At 42.1% G+C, this 21,059-nt stretch overlaps 1 protein-coding gene and 1 pseudogene across 3 annotated transcripts; one reads left to right on the top strand and one right to left on the bottom strand.

Annotated features, from left to right (window-relative positions):
• Positions 1-1,974: 1,974 nt before the first annotated feature.
• gskip (gsk3b interacting protein) lies at positions 1,975-5,839 on the bottom strand. 2 transcript variants are annotated; one of them, XM_021574369.3, is made up of 3 exons: positions 5,408-5,839; positions 4,504-4,743; positions 1,975-4,389 (listed from the first exon to the last, which is right to left on the bottom strand). In XM_021574369.3, exons 2-3 carry the CDS (start codon positions 4,738-4,740, stop codon positions 4,231-4,233), a joined length of 396 nt encoding a protein of 131 aa, XP_021430044.1. In that variant the 5' UTR covers positions 4,741-4,743; positions 5,408-5,839; the 3' UTR covers positions 1,975-4,230. The 2 variants fall into 2 exon arrangements, with proteins under 2 accessions (XP_021430044.1, XP_021430046.1); XM_021574371.3 differs by having other exon boundaries at positions 4,504-4,740; positions 5,408-5,823.
• LOC110498355 (autophagy-related protein 2 homolog B-like) lies at positions 5,836-20,967 on the top strand (annotated as a pseudogene). The gene is made up of 20 exons (XR_016488703.1): positions 5,836-5,937; positions 6,568-6,936; positions 7,045-7,728; positions 7,871-8,030; positions 8,116-8,161; positions 10,201-10,293; positions 10,548-10,736; positions 10,914-11,177; positions 11,273-11,380; positions 11,486-11,686; positions 15,299-15,569; positions 16,211-16,312; positions 16,486-16,562; positions 16,690-16,895; positions 17,055-17,118; positions 17,366-17,448; positions 17,619-17,740; positions 18,921-19,075; positions 19,210-19,352; positions 19,492-20,967. The product of XR_016488703.1 is annotated as an autophagy-related protein 2 homolog B-like (transcript).
• Positions 20,968-21,059: the final 92 nt, after the last annotated feature.

Raw genomic sequence — 21,059 nt, 5'->3', positions numbered from 1 at the left:
CACCATCCCCACTGTCAAACATGGTGGTGGCAGCATCATGGTTTGGGCCTGCTTTTCTTCAGCAGGGACAGGGAAGATGGTTAAAATTGATGGGAAGATGGATGGAGCCAAATACAGGACCATTCTTGAAGAAAACCTGATGGAGTCTGCAAAAGACCTGAGACTGGGACGGAGATTTGTCTTCCAACAAAACAATGATCCAAAACATAAAGCAAAATCTACAATGGAATGGTTCAAAAATAAACATATCCAGGTGTTAGAATGGCCAAGTCAAAGTCCAGACCTGAATCCAATCGAGAATATGTGGAAAGAACTGAAAACTGCTGTTCACAAATGCTCTCCATCCAACCTCACTGAGCTCGAGCTGTTTTGCAAGGAGGAATGGGAAAAAATTTCAGTCTCTCGTTGTGCAAAACTGATAGACATACCCCAAGCGACTTACAGCTGTAATCGCAGCAAAAGGTTGCGCTACAAAGTATTAACTTAAGGGGGCTGAATAATTTTGCACGCCCAATTTTTCAGTTTTTGATTTGTTAAAAAAGTTTGAAATATCCAAATAAATGTTGTTCCACTTCATGATTGTGTCCCACTTGTTGTTGATTCTTCACAAAAAAATACAGTTTTATATCTTTATGTTTGAAGCCTGAAATGTGGCAAAAGGTCGCAAAGTTCAAGGGGGCCGAATACTTTCGCAAGGCACTGTATCAAATCAGATTGTATTACATGTGCCCAACATAACAGGTGTAGTAGACCTTAACGTGAAATGCTTACTTTATGAGCCCTTAACCAACAATACAGAGTAAAAATAGAAACAAATATTAAAAATGTTGCTAAATAAACTAAAGGAAAGATAGTAACACAATAAGATCAAAATAACGAGGCTATACACCAGGGGTACTGCTACCGACTCAATGTGCTGGGGTATTGGTTAGTCGAGTTAATGTGTACATGTAGGTAGGGGTAAATTGACTATGCATAGATAATAAACAGAGAGTAGCAGTAGCGAATGTGGAGGAAGGTGAATGTATGTGTGTGGCGTCAATATGTGTGTGTGTGTTGTTGGAGTGTCAGTATTAGTATGTGTGAGTATGTGGTTAGAGTCCAGTGAGTGTACTTGTGCAAGAGAGTCAGTGCAAAAAAAACAAGAATAGATTAGAATAAGATAAGGGGGTCAATGTAAATAGTCTGGGTAGCCATTTGATGAACTGATCAGCAGTCTTATGGCTTGGGGGGTAGAAGCTGTTAACGAGCTCTTCAGTTTTTGGCACTCCAATACAGCTTACCGTGCAGTAGCAGAGAGAGCAGTAGCAGAGAGAACAGTAGCAGAGAGAACAGTAGCAGAGAGAACAGTAGCAGAGAGAACAGTCTATGACTTGGGTGGCTGGAGTCTTTGACAATTTCCTCCCTGCTGCACACAGCAGGCTTCCATTCCCCGTTACAACCGGATTTATGGCTGATTTAAGATGAAATCGTCAACCCCGTTACTTTATTTGACACTTAATGGGCACTTACTATAGTCATATACTTTATTTAACCTTTTGAGATGGGGAAAAACTTGATTTATTAAGTTGAACCTGTGCTCTTCATGACAGACTGTTAAAATTAGATGAAAAAAGATATATACAGTATATTACGCTACCCAAAAGGTACTGATTTGATGGAATGACCCAAGTATTGCTAAATTCTACTCAGTCATCTCCCAAATAGTGTCAAAAATTGATCAGAATGAGTCTGTTAATGTTCCTGTGGACAATCAATTCCTAGACTTTATTTACATTGCAATGCGGTGCAACTTTCTAGATATTTGCTTATTTTTTACTGGCTGCTGTGTTGTCTGAAAAGCTATTAGGCATGTACTGTATTTCCTTTTGGCTGCTAAATATGTTGTAACTCAGTACTTTGGGAGGGGATTCTTTCTTCTTCTGTACTGTCAAACAGCAATGGCTAGATATTAAAACCAAGATGTCTAAATAGTTACATATAATAGTCTTTATTTAATGTTACATTTTGTAGTATTATAGTTTTACCTTTTTGGTAATTTGCCTTCACATCTGATTAGCATTAAGGACAAGCAAATGTCTCAAAATAAAATGCTGTTGTGTGCTGTTGAACTTTCAAAGCTCATAACCAAATAAAATAACATAACACATGCCTCAGCATTCTCAAGATCCTAAGAATTTATTACATGGGATAACTGGGTTTACTCATTCACCTTGGTAAAAACCGATGCACACACATCACTCATTTCAAAAGCAATAAGTACAACAAAATTGCAGATTACAAGGAAATTAAATGTATTTAACTAGCTTTTGTTGGTCTGCAATAATGTCAGCATCAAACAATGACAGTAAAAATTCTAATGACATTCACAGGGTAAACTGATTTGATACTAAGTAAATTTAAATTACACTACAATGGGCGATCATTTATTTCACACACAACTAAATTCTCAACACAAATTACGATAACTGTGGAAAATGACCAGAACTGTAAAACTGATAGGACTTGGAGCCAACATCCTCAAGCATCTTCACAAAATCTGAATTAATTAAAATACTGTTGACTCTCAGTTGTGGAATCAGTAGTAAACACTCATATCTTCTGTGCTTTTTACTGAGGAACTAAAATCAGTTTGTTTATCAATGATACATCTTCTTCAACTCATCTTCAGGTGCTTTAATTGTTTGCCTAAAAAGTATGATAGCTTGGGGTACTTAACAGAGAAACATAAATGAGAATATACTATATGACAGACACCAGGAAGTCCTCAATTCAACCACACAAAACTGTAGCTCACATTTTTCATAAAATGTCTCCCTCATCTGACCTCTTCTCAAACTATCAGGTCAATACCAACATCTGTATTTAGTATTCATAACAGTAATGTGAATAGTAAATGAAAATGAATTTCCTTGTTTGAAATGCATAAATTAGATTTGCCCAAATAACAAAAGCAGACCTTGAAACCCTTCTAATAATGGCCACTTGACTGTTTGGAATAATATTTGACCCTTCTTAATGTTATTCAAAACTCAGGAGTGTTAAATGAAAAGTGACAAAAAATAAATGTTTAACTACCATGACAACAATGAACACTTCAGTAACTAAGACATGGGTTATGTAAATGATTTGTACTTTACATTATTTTGCCAAAGAGCATACCATGGTCAATCATTAAGGCAGTTTATGAGTCATAACATCAGAGGGGGTGGTTGATGGATTTTGAAAACAATCCCCACATCTTCTTTCTCTCTCTTTGGCTGTTTCAATGGGACATGCACTCGCTGATGTACATAAAAGGCCAAATATACTTATTTCAGTGGATGGCAGAGGACAACTTCATTAAGTAACATACATTTTGAATTTGTATATATTTTTGGTACTTTTTCTCCCCAATTAGTAGTTACAGTCTTGTCCCATCGCTGCAACTCCCTTAAAGACTCAGGAGAGGCGAAGGTCGAGAGCCATGCATCCTCCAAAACACAACCCTGCCAAGCCGGACTGCTCGCGCCGTACAACTGGCGATGGTAATCAGCATGCATGCGCCTGGCCGGCTGCGACACAGCCTGGGATCGAACCCGGGTCTGTAGTGACACCTCTAGCATAGTGATGAAGTGCCTTAGACATTTGTTCCACTTGGGAGGCCCTTAAGTAACATACTTAAAGTATAATCTACCTATGTAGAAGTACAGCAGGGTTAATGAAGTGTGAGAGTTCCGGGGGGTGTAAACACTGCGGCATACTGTCAAACAGACAGTTCTTTACAAAAGCCACGAAACCTGAATGTGAATGATGACAGAAGATAATCCTGGTCACAGACTGACACAGCAGGTCTAAATCATTGCTGTGAATAACATGAATATGAAACCCAATGCGGAGGGCTCTGTATAGCTCCACATTGACATAATTGGTTGATGGTAGGTGGGGCGGGAGGTCCTGTATATACACAAACTCACTTCCTTCATAACAGCTCTGCTCTACTCCTCTAAGCGCAAGAAGTATAAATGCCCTGACTTCTGCAGAGGCCGTATCGCAATAAATGCAGTATGGTCACTGCAGACGTCGGATTGACCACGCAGAGCCTTTTAGTAGTACATTAGTACTGTAGTAGTAGCTAGATGTCTGGTCAATAACCTGATGAGAAAGGTTGCTATGTTTGTATTCATATAGTACAATTGATGTCCCTACAACCCTTGTTTCACTTCCACATCATTAGCTCCATTTGGTCTTTCATTGTCCATTTTGCTGCAGCCTCTCCAATCGCTGTAGCAGGGCATTCCCAAAAGCTTCTCTGTAGCCTGGGCTGAGGGTATCCAGCAGTGAATAAATAGTCTCAAAGTATTGGGTGCTCAAGCTCTCATCCACCTGGTCAAAAGCGTAGCCAACCACCTGTAAGATAAAAATAGAGAGTGTCAATCATATACCAGTAGGCCTACACAGAATAACAGCTGAACAGCACAAATCAAATAATGGCACAAATTAAATACTGTTGATATCCCTCACCCTTAGTCCAGCTTCATTGAGCTCAAGGCAATAGCGATTGCCCTCTCTTGTTTCCACGTTGATGTAGGCCACAGCCAAAGCACTGTCCAAATTTGAGGACACATACATTTCAGACACGGCGAATAACACATCGCTGACCACTGCCTCTGCTTCCAACCTCATGTCCTTCACGTGATCAATACAGTCTTCATCGAATAAGGAGACAGGCGAGTCCTCTGGTTGGTAGTCTATCTCCATCTTCTTCACCAGACACACACAAAAACACCAGACACAACTGTGAGGTTAAAGGTGCAATCAGAAAATTAAGTATAGTAGCTATATGCTAGCTAAGTACAACTGTTTTAACTACAAGTGTTTTATCATACAATAATACATGTGTTTTTGTGGTCATCGGATACATTGTAAACTAAGATGTAAAGCTTCAAATGAACGTTCCTCGCACTATGTTCAAGGAGGTAGATGATACAAGCAAGTTCCACCATCATGGAATCCACCTAACGTTAGCTCAAGGGTTTACTATTTTTGGTGGGTGGGCCCAGTCCGTGATTTTTAACAAACATTAGTAGAGCTTTGAAGGCTGGTGTGTTGTGATTGTTTTGAATTAATTAATGAATAATGTGAAAACTATTGTGATGAGTTAGAGTATGACTAGCGCTAGTATCCAATAACATAGTTATTACTGTTTACCACTTATCATTCAGTGACAAGACAGTCCACCATCAACACCATGTTAGCTTGCTAGCTAGCTTACGGTCAATAGCAGCCATTATCCGTGGCTATGGGTTCTCTTTTTAGTAGGAATTGTTTTTACAATGACATAATCATGAATTATTGTAAACGTCAACAGTCTCAGGAAATATTGTCATTTTTGTCAAATGAGTTTTTCTAGCTGCGTTATACTCACCTCCTCCGTGGTTGTTTTTACTGTACTTCCGGGTGATCAACAAAGATTTCTGTCATGAAGATTTCAATTTCTATTGCTTTATCAGCATGACTTAACAATGTAGATATTGCCAAAGCGTACTTTGGAAATTATTCATTAACACTATCAATAACAAAATAATTTAAAATAATAATAATCAAGATTGTCACAAACAGGACAATCAGTAACGACTCACAATTCCAGTTATCAAAATATTCTGATCAATGCCAGTTGTTCTGTTTTAACACCACCGTAGTTAAATATTGTGATAACACCTTCTCTTTCAACATTGCAATTATTCAGAAGTCATGCGAAAAAGTTCAAGTGGAATGGCTTGTGGATGAAAAGGCTTTGCTAGAAGCATATGCGCAGTACATTTTTTTAGTTGATTTACGCAGAACGGGGGTGGAGTTTGAATGTGTACTTCCGTCTGTCTTTTTACGTACAGCGGAACGTGGAAAGCGTCAACGTTGTGGAGTCATGAAACTGTTTGTAAACCATTCATACAGAATGTGAGAAATTAAAGCTATTATGTGATTAAATTGCTATATAGAACCCATTATATGACATGTAACATACTGCCTTACCATGTCAGTTGAGCTATATTCAAGATGTTAAAGAGGTAAATGCTAGCTCGCTGCTAACTAATAAACAATCACAGACGAGAAACAACAAGTCGATGCTGTGGGGACTTAATTTGATAGCCATTGACATACCCTACAAGCCTGTCGTACTAACTACATCATTGATATCAAACTGTAAGATTATTTTGGGGCTAGCAGTATTGTCAAACCATTAAAATAAACCTAGATGTCGGATTTTTTCAGTTAGCGGTATGGACAGGATTATCAAGTGAGCAGACACCCGGCGTTAGCAAGCAATGACGTGATGCCAGAGACCGTTTTGGCTAGCTGATAATGCCACCCATTCGGTTTCGATTTTAGCCCGAAGCTTAGAATTAAGGGTTAGGGTGATGTAACTAACATGCAGCTACTAACAGTAATGCTGTCTACCTCTCCTACGAGTGACAATAATATTGCTACTGTACATGGTAACTTACTGGTACTGAATAACTTGTCATCTAGTGTGGTGATCAAATGTATAGTTGAGAGTTTAAATGTTATGTTTCATCTCATTGGCAGGTACGGCAAACTGAAGTTGAAATTATTGCCACGTATCTCCTTCTCTCTGTGTGTAAAAGGATGTTTTCCTGTCTTTTGGAAGTCATTAGAATGACAAGACTGATACTACCAATGCTAAATTATTTGAAGATAATTTTTCTCCATACAACATTTGTTGAATACTGAATTCAACAGCCATTTGGAAGCCACCACAATTATCAGACCAACATGACTTGGCCATTTTCTGAATCTATAAAGAAGCGGGCATGCAGATACCTTTTGCATCGGTATTTGGGCAATTTCCTACAAGAGAAGCTGAGCTTAGATCAGCTTAGTTTAGACCTCTATCAAGGCACTGGATCACTGGCACAAGTGCCGTTGGACAAGTGGGTAAGTTCAACCTTTGTTATGTAACTAAGCAAATATTAATAATGGGATTTGTATTGACATACATACTGACAGTGTACCTTTGCCTGAGAGCTTTTTCTCCCCCCTCAGTCTTTAAATGAGATCCTTGATTCAGTGGATGCCCCCTTCAAGGTAATAGAGGGCTTCATCCAGACCATCTCTCTGACCGTACCATGGGTGTCTGCTGCAGGAGAACTGTGCCCTGGAAGTCAAGGGGTTGGAGATGGTGTTCAGACCCAGACCACGTATGGGTGAGGGGACACCTCAATCAAGGGATCCCCTCAATCACCTCCATCTCTGTCTCTTCATCATCATCATTGCATTATGGCTGCTACTAGTGCACACACAGCTAACTAGCTAGCGATTTCACATCGACTACAGATAAATAAACCATGTTGACAATGTTGACCCTTGTGTGCCACTAGCCTCAGGTATGGAAACCATGTATTGGTCCAGCTTCATGACGAGCAGCATGCAGCTTGCCAAAGAGTGTCTGAGCTAGAGACTAACAGATGACTTGGGGGAGAGCTTCCAGCCATTGGAGGGATTGGAGAGGTTTGCAGAGACCATAGAGACGGGTGTGGTAGATCATTACCATACAACAACACTTGAGTGGGCTTTCTTTCCAAGCATCAGAGGATTGATAACAAAGTCTTCTTTGTCATTTCATTAGTTCTGAGAAGGGTCAAGGTGACTTTTTTGGACACTGTTCTCAGAATCTAACATTTTCCAGAAAATTCCAAAACAGGAATCGGTCTTGTTGCACATCAACAAGTAAGTTGAGGTTACAAGTAGGGAACTAATTGCACATTTTATCTTGAACTAGTGCCTAATACCTTTAACTTGGGTATTTCTGATTTCATACATTTACACTCTACATGAGCTCTTACATCCTTATCTGTGTTGTGTTGTTCAGGATTGTTTACTGTGATGAGACTGGTGAAAGCTCCAGTGTAAATGTGCACCAACCCACCACATTTGCACATAAAAACTTGCAGCTGGAGGGAGTCACCGTCTTCTGGGACGAGTTCTCAGAGGCGGCTAGAGCCGGCTTCAAGTCCTCACCCACCCCAACAGTGAGTCTACATTAAAATAATCCTCTGTGTAGTTTGGAAGCATAGAGAACCTATACTAACGCACCCCATTTTTGCACCCCCCCAGGAGACAGGGGCCAAGCTATCCCCCAGCTGGAACCCTAGAATCATCTGTGAGCCACACCCCCAGTGCACAAAGCCTGTTTCCTCAGCAACACTCTTTAAACCCATGCAGATCGGTCACCTTAGTGGCAGAATTGAACTGTCCCAGTCACTGGCTTTATCAATAAGTGCATCGAGGACGTCGTCCCTACAGTGACTGTACATACATACACCAACCAGGCAACATTCGCACTAAGCTAGAGTCCCGGTTTCAAGGAGCAGGACTCTAACCCAGAAGCTTATAAGAAATCCCGCTATGCTGTCTGATGAACCATCAAACAGGCAAAGCGTCAATACAGGACTAAGATCGAATCGTACTACACCGGCTCCGACACTCGTTGGATGTGGCAGGGTCTGCAAACTATTACAGACTACAAAGGGAAGCACAGCCGAGAGCAGCCCAGGGACATGAGCCTACCAGACGAGCTAAACTACTTCTATGCTTGCTTTGAGGCAAGTAACGCTGAAACATGCATGAGAGCATCAGCTGTTCCAGACGACTGTGATTGCGCTCTCTGCAGCCTATAAACACAATTATCCCAGAAACCCTAGACCCACTCCAATTTACATACTGCATCAACAGATCTACAGATGATGCAATCTCTATTGCACTCCACACTGCCCTTTCACACCTGGACAAGAGGAGAATGCTATTCATTGACTACAGCTCATCGTTCAAAACCATAGTGCCCTCAAAGCTCATCACTAAGCTATGGACCCTGGGAATAAACACCTCCCCTGCAACTGGATCCTGGACTTCCTGACGGGCAGCCCCCAGGTGGTAAGGGTAGGTAACAACACATCCGCCACGCTGATCCTCAACACGGGGGCCCCTCAGGGGTGCGTTCTCAGTCCCCTCCTGTACTCCCTGTTCACTCATGACTGCACGGCCAGGCACGACTCCAACACCATCATTAAGTTTGCTGATGACAACAGTGGTAAGCCTGACAACGATAAGACAGCCTATAGGGGGGAGGTCAGAGACCTGATTTTGTGGTGCAAGGACAACAACCTCTCCCTCATCGTGATCAAGACAAAGGAGATGATCGTGGACTATAGAAAAAGGAGGACCGAACATGCCCCCATTCTCATCGACAGGGCTGCAGTGGAGCAGGTTGAGAGCTTGAAGTTCCTTGGTGTCCACATCACCAACAAACTAACATGGTCCAAGCACACCAAGACAGTTGTGAAGAGGGTATAACAAAATATCTATTCCCCCTCAGGAGACTGAAAAGATTTGGCATGAGTCCTCAGATCCTCAGAAGGTTTTACAGCTGCACAATCGAGAGCATCCTGACGGGTTGCATCACTGCCTGGTATGGTAAATGCTCGGCCTCCGACCGCAAGGCACTACAGAGGGTAGTGCGTTCGGCCCCAGTACATCACTGGGATCAAGCTTCCTGCCATCCAGGTCCTCTATACCAGGCGGTGTCAGGGGAAGGCCCTAAAAATTGTAAGACTCCTGCCACCCTAGTCATAGACTGTTGTCTCTGCTACTGCACAGCAAGCGGTACCGGAGCGCCAACTCTAGGTCCAAGAGGCTCCTAAATAGCTTCTTCCCACAAGCCATAAGACTCCTGAACAGCTAATCAAATGGCTACCCAGACTATTTGCCTTGCCCCCTCCCCCAGAACACTGCTGCTTACTCTCTGCAATTATCCATGCATAGTCACTTTAATAACTCTACCCACATGTACATATTACCTAAATTACCTCGACACCGGTGCCCCCGCACATTTACTCTGTACCTGTACCCCCTGTACAAAGCCCCACTTTTGTTATTTACTCCTGCTCTTTAATAATTTGTTATTCTTATCTCTTACTTTGTTTGTTGTTGGTATTTTCTTAAAACTGCATTGTTGGTTAAGGGCTTGTAAGTTAGCATTTCACTGTAAGGTCTTCCTGTTAATACACCTGTTGTATTCAGCGCATGTGACATACACTTTGATTGGATTTGATATTGTAACTGATGTTCAAATACATTTTGGGATCTAGGCATACATGTGCTTATAGAGATGCATTTATGTTCTCTCTGTCTGTCATACCTCAGCTCCTGACATTTGACACCCCTGTCACCGCTGAGGCACCATCTGCCATCTGCCTCCACCTGCACTACAAACTGTCTGAACGCAGAGGGCCGCAGGTAAGAGCACATCTTAGTGAGATTAGAAGCTGCAATGAATGCACTGTGATTGGATTCCCAGTTCCGCAACCCAATTTGCAACACTCAAGTAAATTAAACTTAATTTTGCATCACTTATGCATTAATGTCAAAGGGAGATTTGTGTGGGAATTGAAATTACATGTGTGGATCTCAAGTTAGGATTCGGCCCACATTGTATGTAACTAATTCTGTACAGTGCCTGATACAGTACCCCCTTACACTCCTTTGTCCAGGGCTGACAGGTGCGTTTGGGTACCATGCCCAGGAAGGCTGACTTTCAGGTGGAGTTGGGGGCGGTCCGCTCTGAAGTGGATATCAGCATTGTGGACCGCCTCAACTCTCTGCTGCAGCCACAGAAGCTGGTCACTGCGGAGATGATGGCCTCTCACATATACACGTCCTATAATAAACATGTCAGCTTGGTGAGGACTGTCTTCACACTACTTTGTCTCAAGGCTCTTTCAGGGCTTTTTAGCAGTCATATCAGCATTTCTACATTGTAAAGATTTTTGTAAACTTGTGTTTGAAGGAGTTGCCTGTTGTTGCAGTAAATATGAAAAACATCACATCAAATGCTGTTTTCTGCTTCCACCCCACAGCACAAGGCCTTTACAGAGGTCTTCCTTGATGACAGCCGTACTCCGGCCAACACCCACTTGTCGATAACAGTCAACGCCTGTGTTGAGCCTGGTGGTGCGCTTCCCTATCCCAGACCTGCGCTCGGACCAGGAGAGGGGCCCCTGGTTTAAGAAGTCCTCGCAGAAGAAGGTTCTGTACCTGGACCTGGAGGACCTGGAGGTGAAGACAGAGTTCACAGGGGAGCAGACCAAGATGGAGCTCACCTTCAAGGAGCTAGTCGGTATGTGTCATCCAGCTGCTAATGGACAGAGTAGCCTCAAAACCAGAACCACTTTTGATACACATCATTCATGTACTAATTTTTCATCAATTTTCACAGGGAGGTTCAGGAAAAGGAGGACCAGCCTGAAGGCAGGTTCCTCAGGGTCTCCCACACTATGGATGGGAACATGACCATCTCTGACAGTGGGAAGTTTGACTGGCCCAGGTACTGTACATCTGTCCATGTAGTACTGTACTGCTTCATGTCATACCTACACCTTAATCCTTAGATGTTGTGAAACTCCTTACTAACCCTCCCCTGTCCCTCCAGAGTGGTGCTGAAAGTCAACCCCACCGCTGTCCACTCCATCCTGGAGCGTGTGACTGCTGAGGAGAACGAGGGGGCTGAAGACCAATCCCCGGGTGAGGAAGAGGAGGTGGGAGGGGGAGCCCACTCACTGAATGATGTCTGTGACTTTGGGAAGGCTAAACCCTCCCCCTTTTCCTCACGCCGGGTTATGAGAATGAGGAGGTAGGAACACATCATTATTGAAACACTAATTTTAACATAATTATTGATCAACAATAAATTTGTCACATGCACTAAATAAATCAGGTGTAGACCTTACCGTGAAAGGCTTACTTACAAGCCCGTAACCAACAATGCAGTTTTAAGAAAATGGAGAAATGAATAAACTAAAGTTAAAAAAATATATTGTAATCACAATAAAATAACAATAATGAGGATATACAGTTGAAGTCAGAAGTTTACATACACTTAGGTTAGAGTCATTAAAACTCGTTTTTCAACCAATCCACAAATTTCTTGTTAACAAACTATAGTTTTGGCAAGTCAGTTAGGACATCTACTTTGTGCATGACACAAGTCATTTTTCCAACAATTGTTTACAGACAAATTATTTCACGTATAATTCACTGTATCACAGATCCAGCGGGTCAGAAGTTTACATACACTAAGTTGACTGTACCTTTAAACAGCTTGGAAAATTCCCTAAAATTATGTCACTGCTTTAGAAGCTTCTGATACGCTAATTAACATCATTTGAGTCAATTGGAGGTGTACCTGTGGATGTATTTCAAGGCCTACCTTCAAACTCAGTGCCTCTTTGCTTGACATCATGGGAAAATCAAAAGAAATCAGCCAAAAATGTCAGGAATTGTGAAAAACTGAGTTTACATGTTTTTGGCTAAGGTGTACAGATGAACTCAGTTTTTCACAATTCCTGACATTTAGTCCTAGTAAAAATCTCTGTCTTAGGTCAGTTAGGATCACCACTTTATTTTAAGAATGTGAAATGTCAGAACAATAGTAGAGAGAATGATTTATTTCAGCTATTATTTCTTTCATCACATTCCCAGTGGGTCAGAAGTGTACATACACTATTAATATTTGGTAGCATTGCCTTTAAATTGTTTAACTTGGGTCAAATGTTTCGTGAAGCCTTCCACAACCTTCCCACAATAAGTTGGGTGAATGTTGGCCCATTCCTCCTGACAGAGCTGGTGTAACTGAGTCAGGTTTGTAGGCCTCCTTGCTTGCACACGCTTTTTCAGTTCTGCCCGCAAACTTTGTATAGGATTGAGGTCAGGGCTTTGTGATGACCACTCCAATACCTTGACTTTGTTGTCCTTAAGGCATTTTGCCACAACTTTGGAAGTATGCTTGGGGTCATTGTCCATTTGGAAGACCCATTTGCGGCCAAGCTTTAACTTCCTAACTGATGTCTTGAGATGTTGCTTCAATATATCACATAATTTTCCATCCTCATGATGCCATCTATTTTGTGAAGTGCAACAGTCTCTCCTGCAGCAAAGCACTCTCACAACATGATGCTGCCACCCCCGTGCTTCACGGTTGGGATGGTGTTCTTTGGCTTGCAAGCCTCCCTCCCCCTTTCCTCCAAACACAACGATGGCCATAATGGCCAAACAGTTACATTTTTGTTTCATCAGACCAGAGGACATTTTCTCCCCATGTGCAGTTGCAAACCGTAGTCTGGCTTTTTTATGGCGGTTTTGTAGCAGTGGCTTCTTCCTTGAGCGGCCTTTCAGGATATGTCGATATAGGACTCGTTTTACTGTGGATAAAGATACTTTTGTACCTGTTTCCTCCAGCATCTTCACACGGTCCTTTGCTGCTGTTCTGGGATTGATTTGCACTTTCCGCACAAATACGTTCATCTCTATGAGACAGAACGCGTCTCCTTCCTGAGTGGTATGATGGCTGCGTGGTCCCATGATGTTTATACTTGCGTACTATTGTACGTACAGATGAACGTGGTACCTTCAGGCGTTTGGAAATTGCTCCCAAGGATGAACCAGACTTGTGGAGGTCTACAATTACCATTTTTTTTTCTGAGGTCTTGGCTGATTTCTTTTGATTTTCCCATGATGTCAAGCAAAGAGGCACTGAGTACACCTCTAATTGACTCAAATTATGTCAATTAGCCTATCAGAAGCTTCTAAAGCCATGACATCATCTTCTGGAATTTTCCAAGCTGTTTAAAGGCACAGTCAACTTAGTGTATGTAAACTTCTGACCCCCTGGAATTGTGATACAGGGAATTAGAAGTGAAATAATCTGTCTGTAAATAATTGTTGGAAAAATGACTTGTGTCATGCACAAAGTAGATGTCCTAACCAACTTGCCAAAACTATAGTTTGTTAACAAGAAAGTTGTGGAGTGGTAGAAAAACTAGTTTTAATGACTCCAACCTAAGTGTATGTAAACTTCCGACTTCAACTGTATTTTCTCACTGTTGGTCTGGGTTTCCTCTGCAGGAGTTCCTGATTGAGGTGGGAATGAAAGGGGCCACACTCCAGCACCGAGTGGTTCCCCCCCAAACTGGGCTGGTATGACCAGGTAAACTCAACACCTGTTAATCCAAGGTGTTGTTTGTGTACAGTTCAATGCCACAACTTATCTTAGTCATACAGCTTAAGCATCCCTTTGAACAGATGAACCATACTCCTGACTGATCAGTGATTCTTGGTTGTGTGTAACAGATCATAGACTTCCTGAATGTTTCTGATGAGCCTGTGTTGCCTCAGTCACCACCCTTCATCTCCACTTGTGGAGCTGCTCACTAGACTACAGGTGCTGTTGATTGACTACAGTGCATTCGGAAAGTATTCAGAACCCTTGACTTTTTCCTAATTTTGTTACATTACAGACATATTTTTTTCCTCATCAATCTACATAGAGTACCCCATAATGACAAAGCGAAAGTAAAGAAAAGTTGTAAATATTAAAAATAAAAAGCAGAAATACTTTATTTAAGTATTCAGACACTTTGCTTTAAGACTCGAAATTGAGCTCAGGTGCATCCTATTTCCATTGATCATCCTTGAGATATTTCTACAACTTGAGTGGAGTCCACCTGTGGTAAATTCAATTGATTGGACATGGTTTGAGAAGGCACACACCTGTCTATATAAGGTCCCACAGTTGACAGTGCATGTCAGAGCAAAAACCAAGACACGAGGTCGAAGGAATTGTCCATAGAGTTCCAATACAGGATTGTGTCGAGGCACAGATCTGGGGAAGGGTACCTAAACATTTCTGCAGCATTGAATGTCCCCAACAACACAGTGGCCTCCGTCATTCTTAAATGTGAGAAGTTTGGAACCACCAAGACTCGTCCAAGAGCTGGCCTCCGGGCCGAACTGCGCAATCGCGGGAGAAGGGCCTTGGTCAGGATAGTGACCAAGAACCCGATGGTCACTCTGACGGAGCTCCAGAGCACAGAGCTTCCTCTGTGGAAATGGGAGAACTTTCCTTAAGGACAACCATCTCTGCAGCATTCCACCAATCAGGCCTTTCTCTTCAGTAAAAAGCACATGACAGCCCACTTGAGTTTGCCAAAAGTCACCTAAAGGACTCTCAGACCATGAGAATTAAGATTCTCTGGTCTGATGAAACCAAGATTGAACTCTTTGGCCTGAATGCCAAGCGTAACATCTGGAGGAAACCAGGCACCATCCCTACGGTGAAGCATGGTGGTGGCAGCATCATGCTGTGGGGATGTTTGTTAGCGTTAGGGACTGGGACACGAGTCAGGATCGAGGGAAAGATGAATGGAGCAAAGTACAGACAGATCCTTAATGATCCTTAATGAACACCTTCCAACTGGACAACGACCCTACACACAGCCAAGACAACGCAGGAGTGGCTTCGGGACATGTTTCTGAATGTCCTTGAGTGGCCCAGCCAGAGCCCAGACTTGAACCTGATCAAACATCTCTGGAGAGACCTGAAAATATTTGTGCAGTCCCGGCAGGTGTTCATCATCCAGGACCTGGAGATCAGAGACAGACTGGCCATCTCCCAGATGAACAAGTTCCTGTACCTCTACTCCAGAAAGGAGATGCCCCGCACTGCCCACTCCAACATGGTGAGAGACATTATGCATATAGAGAGACTCTGAATGATTGGCTATGAAAAGCCAACTGACATTTACTCTTGAGGTGCTGACCTGTTGCACCCTCGACAACCACTGTGATTATTATTATTTGACCCTGCTGGTCATCTATGAACATTTGAACATCTTGACCATGTTCTGTTATAATCTCCACCTGGCACAGCCAGAAGAGGATTGGCCACCCCTCATAGCCTGGTTCCTCTCTTAAGTTTCTTCCTAGGTTCTGGCCTTTCTAAGGAGTTTTTCCTAGCCACCGTGCTTCTACACCTGCATTGCTTGCTGTTTGGGGTTTTATGCTGGGTTTCTGTACAGCACTTTGTGACATCAGCTGATGTAAGAAGGGCTTTATAAATGCATTTGATTGATGTAGAGTAATGTCCATGTGATTGTGGTCACATTAAAGACATGATAGTGGTTAAAGCATGGTTATGCTGAATGTGTTTGTTTGTGGTTCTCTGTAGCTCAGTTGGTAGAACATGGCTCCAGCAACGCCAGGATAGTGGGTTTTAATCCCAGAACCACTCATACTTTAAAATGTATGCACGCGTGACTGTAAGTCACTTTGGATAAAAACATTTGCTTAATATTATATATTGTTCTTTGTTTTCTTGCAGCTAACAGTTCGGGCTCTGCACATGTGTCCAGAGACAGGTCAAGCACCCCTGGAATGCTGTCTGCGAGTCTCACTCATGCCCCTTCGTCTCAACATCGATCAGGTGAGCCAGAGATAAACATGCTGGTTTTATCCAGTTAATCATACCTCTTTCTGAGGTTTCCAAAATATTTCAAGGCATGGAAATGTAATGCTTTCACATGCTCTCATTTAACACATTTTCAGTTATACTATTGATCCCTTTGAAATTACCTTGGCTTTTTTATTTTCTTGTAGGATGCATTGTTTTTCTTGAAAGACTTCTTTTCCAACCTTGCTGCTGAAGTTGAGATTTTCTCCACCTGATCAAGAAGGTAAAAGATCCTTGGCTAGAGGCTTGTACATTATGAACAATGTAGCATATTGAGTAGATTTGAATAATTTCATGATTTGTCTCCGAGCAAAATGTTCACCCTCGATGATGCATTTGTTGGTCTGCAGCCCTGTGCGTTTCAATGAAGAAGCCATCTGGTGTCCTGCAGCTTCACTAAGCATGGAGGTGGGAGCCAGGACTCTGAGCCCATCATCTCTGTGCCTGCCCAGAGCCGCTGCAGCATCAACAGCCTCACCTTATCCAGTAACAGCAACACTGGGGAAGCTGAGGCTGCCACTGCATCATCCTTCACTGACCAGCCCATCTTCTTCAGGTAGGTGTCCCTTACTCTGTAGAGGTGGACAGGCACCTGATGTAATTTGGGTTAAGGCATAACTTATCTTCATCTTACTATACGTGTTCTACACACAAATAATGACGTTTTTGAGTTTTGCTAGCAAATTATGAAATATTTGTTTGATTTCCCTCAGTTTTGGTTTACCTCTGAAGTTCCTATTCGTCTGGATTACCATGGAAAACACGTTTCAATGGAGCAAGTATGTTGTTTTAACAATCTCTAAAAACATACTGTTTACAAACACATTCAGTTTTGTGATCAGGGATTCCAGTGTTGACAGACTTGACAACTGGTGTTGTGCAGCCTACATATTGTGCAATATTTTGGTTAACCAGCGATGATGTACAGTATTCAAATGCAGAAGCTCCATTTATGAAGAATGTGCATTTCTTACTCTCACAGTAGAATATTTTGCTGATGTTTCTTGCACTGCTCCTCTGTTTCAGGGAACATTTCCTGGGACTGTGATTGGGTTGACACAGTTGAATTGCTCCGAGCTGAAACTAAGGAGATTATGCTACAGACAAGGGTAGGTTTAATCAGTACAGTCCCTTCATATTAGTATGATTTGTTATGACAGGACGTACCAACACTTAATTGGGTTATTCCTGATGTTAAATGATGACACACAATCTATTGTGTCTAGTATAAAAAATACAGTATGCAGAAACCATAAGAACATTATTGGTTTTCTTCCAGACTGTTGGGAGTGGATAAGCTCTTTTCCTATGCAATAAATGAGTGGCTGAACGACATCAAAAATAACCAGCTGCCAGGACTGTTGGGTGGCGTGGGACCTGTCCACTCGCTGGTACAGTTGGGTAAGTAGGACATGTGTAAGTTGATAAACTGGTGTTGCACTGTAATGTATTTACCTATTAAATCAGACAGTATTTTGCCTGTTCCTAAAATTACTGTTTTTTTTAAAGAAGATTCTGCCTAAGCCTCTCAGAACCACACAATATATTATGACTAAGGGCATGCTTGTTTTGGCCAATTGGTCCACAAGGGAAATTAGTCTAAGCTTTTGGTTCAACCTAAAGACTATTGTTATACATAGACTGAGTGTACAAAACATTAGGAACACCTTTCTGATATTGAGTTGCACCCCCTTTTTCCCTCAGAACAGCCTCAATTTGTTGAGGCATGGACTCTACAAGGTGTTGAAAGTGTTCCACAGGGGTGCTGGCCCATGTTGACTCCAATGCTTCCCACAGTTGTCAAGTTGGCTGGTAGCGGATCTCCCCTCCGACTTGCTTATTCTATCTCATCCCACAGCTCAATTGGATTGAGATCTGGTGATGGGGCAGGCCACTGAATTTTTTTTATTCGCAGGTGGATACACCGCTGCCATGAAGAGATGCACCGGATTGGCAATGATGTTCCGATATCATGTGGCATTCAAACATTGCTCCACTTTTATCAAGGGGACCAATGTGTGCCATGAAAACAAACCTCACACCATCACCACCAGCCTGCAATGTCCACACGTGGCATGAAGGATGCATGTGCTCATTCTCCATACCCTAGTCTCCTATTAGTGTGAAACAGCAGGAACCAGGATTCATCAGACCAGGCAAAGTTTTTCCAATTCTCCAGTGTCTTCGTTCCTTAGCCCACTGCAACTACTGTTTCTTGTTTTTTTGCTGAAAGAAGTGAAACTAAGGTCGTCAGCTGCAATACCCCATTCGTGTCAAGGTATGACGAGTTGTGCATTCTTTTATGGGTCTTTGGGCAACAATTTTGTACTGGCCAGTCAGTTGACTAACTGTAGCCCACCAGTTGCTCTGCACAATTCGTGGCAGTCTCCTTTGTCCTCTTTCGTCAAAGGCCCATTTTCGACCACTGGTCGAATGTTTTGTACACCCAGTGTATATCTGAGAGTATGTTAATGTATAGATGTCTTAATAAACCAAAGTCAAATCAGAAATCCTGATCTAATCAGCCTTTTTTGCATTAACCAAATAATAACACACTTTTCCTTTTCCACCTCGTGTTCAGTCCAGGGATTTAGGGACTTGGTGTGGCCCCCGATAGAGCAGTACCGGAAGGATGGTCGGATTGTATTGCGATTGCAGCGTGGTACTGCCTCCATTGGAACCTCCACAGCTATGGCTGCTCTGGAACTTACCAATCGCATGGTGCGAACTATCCAGGTAAAGAAAACTCACCCCAGTCCAAAAATACATGTATAGGTTGTAACTGTCCTGCATCTCTTTTCAACTTGTGTGTTACAAGTTTATCAAGCTCCATGTAATGCAAAACAATTTGTTTGATTTGTGCTCTTCAGGCAGCAGCAGAGACGGCCTATGACATCTCCAGGATCCGATGAGAGGGAGACAAAGAGAATAAAACGGTTCTCTCATTACAGATTGTCCCATCAGCCAGTTAATCTCTGGGAAGGTGTAGCCAACGCTTAGTGTTGTAAAAGAGGTAACTTGCATGATGCTAACATTTTGCATCTCATCTGCTTGTAGTGCTGCTTGGTGTTACACACTACAAGATTGAATACAGGATGAAGTTACCTGTCATGACTGTAATAAATCATACTCAATATTCGTATTCCCCACAGGGAATCACGGACACTGCTCTGACCATCTATGACACGGCCACGCGTGAGCACGAGCAGCCCCCTCATCTGTGGTCAAGCCTCTCATCATGACCACTGAGGCCACCTACAACGTGCTGGGGGCATGAGGAACCAGTTTCACCCAGATGCACGCCAGGAAGAATCCCAGAAATGGTGGCAAGGGGAGGAGTGATGGCCGACGGCTTTCCAATGACTGAACTGATGGTTGTTCAGAATGAGGGCAGTGTATTTTCCTTCAAAGAAAACATCCCTCAACTGTTGCAAGGCCCAATGAGTATTACAAGCTGGAAGGATCTGGTTCTGCAGATGTAATTATTTGAGGTAAAATGGAGTGTCGCTGAAAAGTCAGTGCTGGTGTAAATGAAACACAATTAGACTTGTGGCAGTTGGAACTAGTGTGAATCAGCTTGTGTTACCTTTTATATCACATTTTCTTTTGCAGTGCCTTCATGGTAATATTATACTGTTGTACTACCATATGTTAGACAAAGGGACCCGTAAGAGCAGCTAGTGTGCAGAGTCAGAGGTCACTGTGCCATACTGTAGATCATAATTGATTACCTTGGCTATAGGATAGGACTGGCTTGTTTTCAATGTCGATAATCTTTCCATAATGGTAACAGTAGTGCATCATATCCTAACATGGTACAGAGATGAGTACAGCACATCTGTAGTTTGTCATATTCAACATTCGCTTATCCTAAGTTGTGTCAAATAACACTAATATCTCAACGAGATGCTCTAAGCTATTGAAGTGTATGTCCCCTAACATTTTATACAGTGTACCATGTATATGTGTGGGCTTTATAACTAACTATTCTATGTAACATTTCTTGCAGACAGCATCCTAAAAGACATTCTCAGCATTGTGTAATGTGTTGTGGTTAAAATGTATAGATCTTCATTTTCAATTACAACTGATGTTGTAACTGTGACCAGTAAAATGGGGGTGTCAGACTTTTTGCTGATTATGGCTGTTTAGTGACTCTGAAATACATTATGAGAGCATTGCAGGCTACTGTCCTGTGGCACAATTGTCTATGTAGCCATTTTTTTTGGTCATGTTTAAATTGACATTTTATAAATATAAAATTGAGAAGCAGTCTGTGCCCATCTATATTACACAACTGTCACTATACTTTTCCCTAAATCCTCTTGTGCTGTCTGGTACTTAGTCTTGTGCTGTCTGCTACTTAGTCTTAAATATCATGCCCATGTTTGCAATAATGTTTGTAGGCATCTGTGCTTATTTTTGAGATGGCTGATATAATTGTGATGCAGCCTTTAAATATGCTCAACAACCCTAAGTTGTTTTGGACAGTGGTTCAATACAAAAATGTCTAACTGTTAAAGTAATGGGAATTGTAATGTATGTGATAAGAGAATATTGTTTATTGTACATAACTGTACAGTTGATCTTCACAATTTGTATTAAAATCATGTGATATTCTTTAAAAAGGGAAATAAACAATTTAATGTCCACTGAAATATCTTGCCTCGAGAAGCCAAACGTTATTCCGTTTATAAACATGCTCATCAGTGGAGGCAAA

The sequence above is a fragment of the Oncorhynchus mykiss genome, chromosome 19 (assembly GCF_057628025.1).
Source record: "Oncorhynchus mykiss isolate SJ-2025 chromosome 19, ASM5762802v1, whole genome shotgun sequence".
NCBI lineage: Eukaryota > Metazoa > Chordata > Actinopteri > Salmoniformes > Salmonidae > Oncorhynchus > Oncorhynchus mykiss.
Note: the sequence above shows the minus strand (reverse complement) of the source record. Positions and strands in the feature narration are given on the sequence as shown.

Coding starts and splice junctions, on each gene's coding strand:
- gskip (XM_021574369.3), bottom strand. CDS start 4,740: ATGGAGATAGACTACCAACCAGAGGACTCGCCTGTCTCCTTATTCGAT. Junction 4,390..4,503: donor TCAATGAAGCTGGACTAAGG/GTGAGGGATATC, acceptor TTTATCTTACAG/GTGGTTGGCTACGCTTTTGA.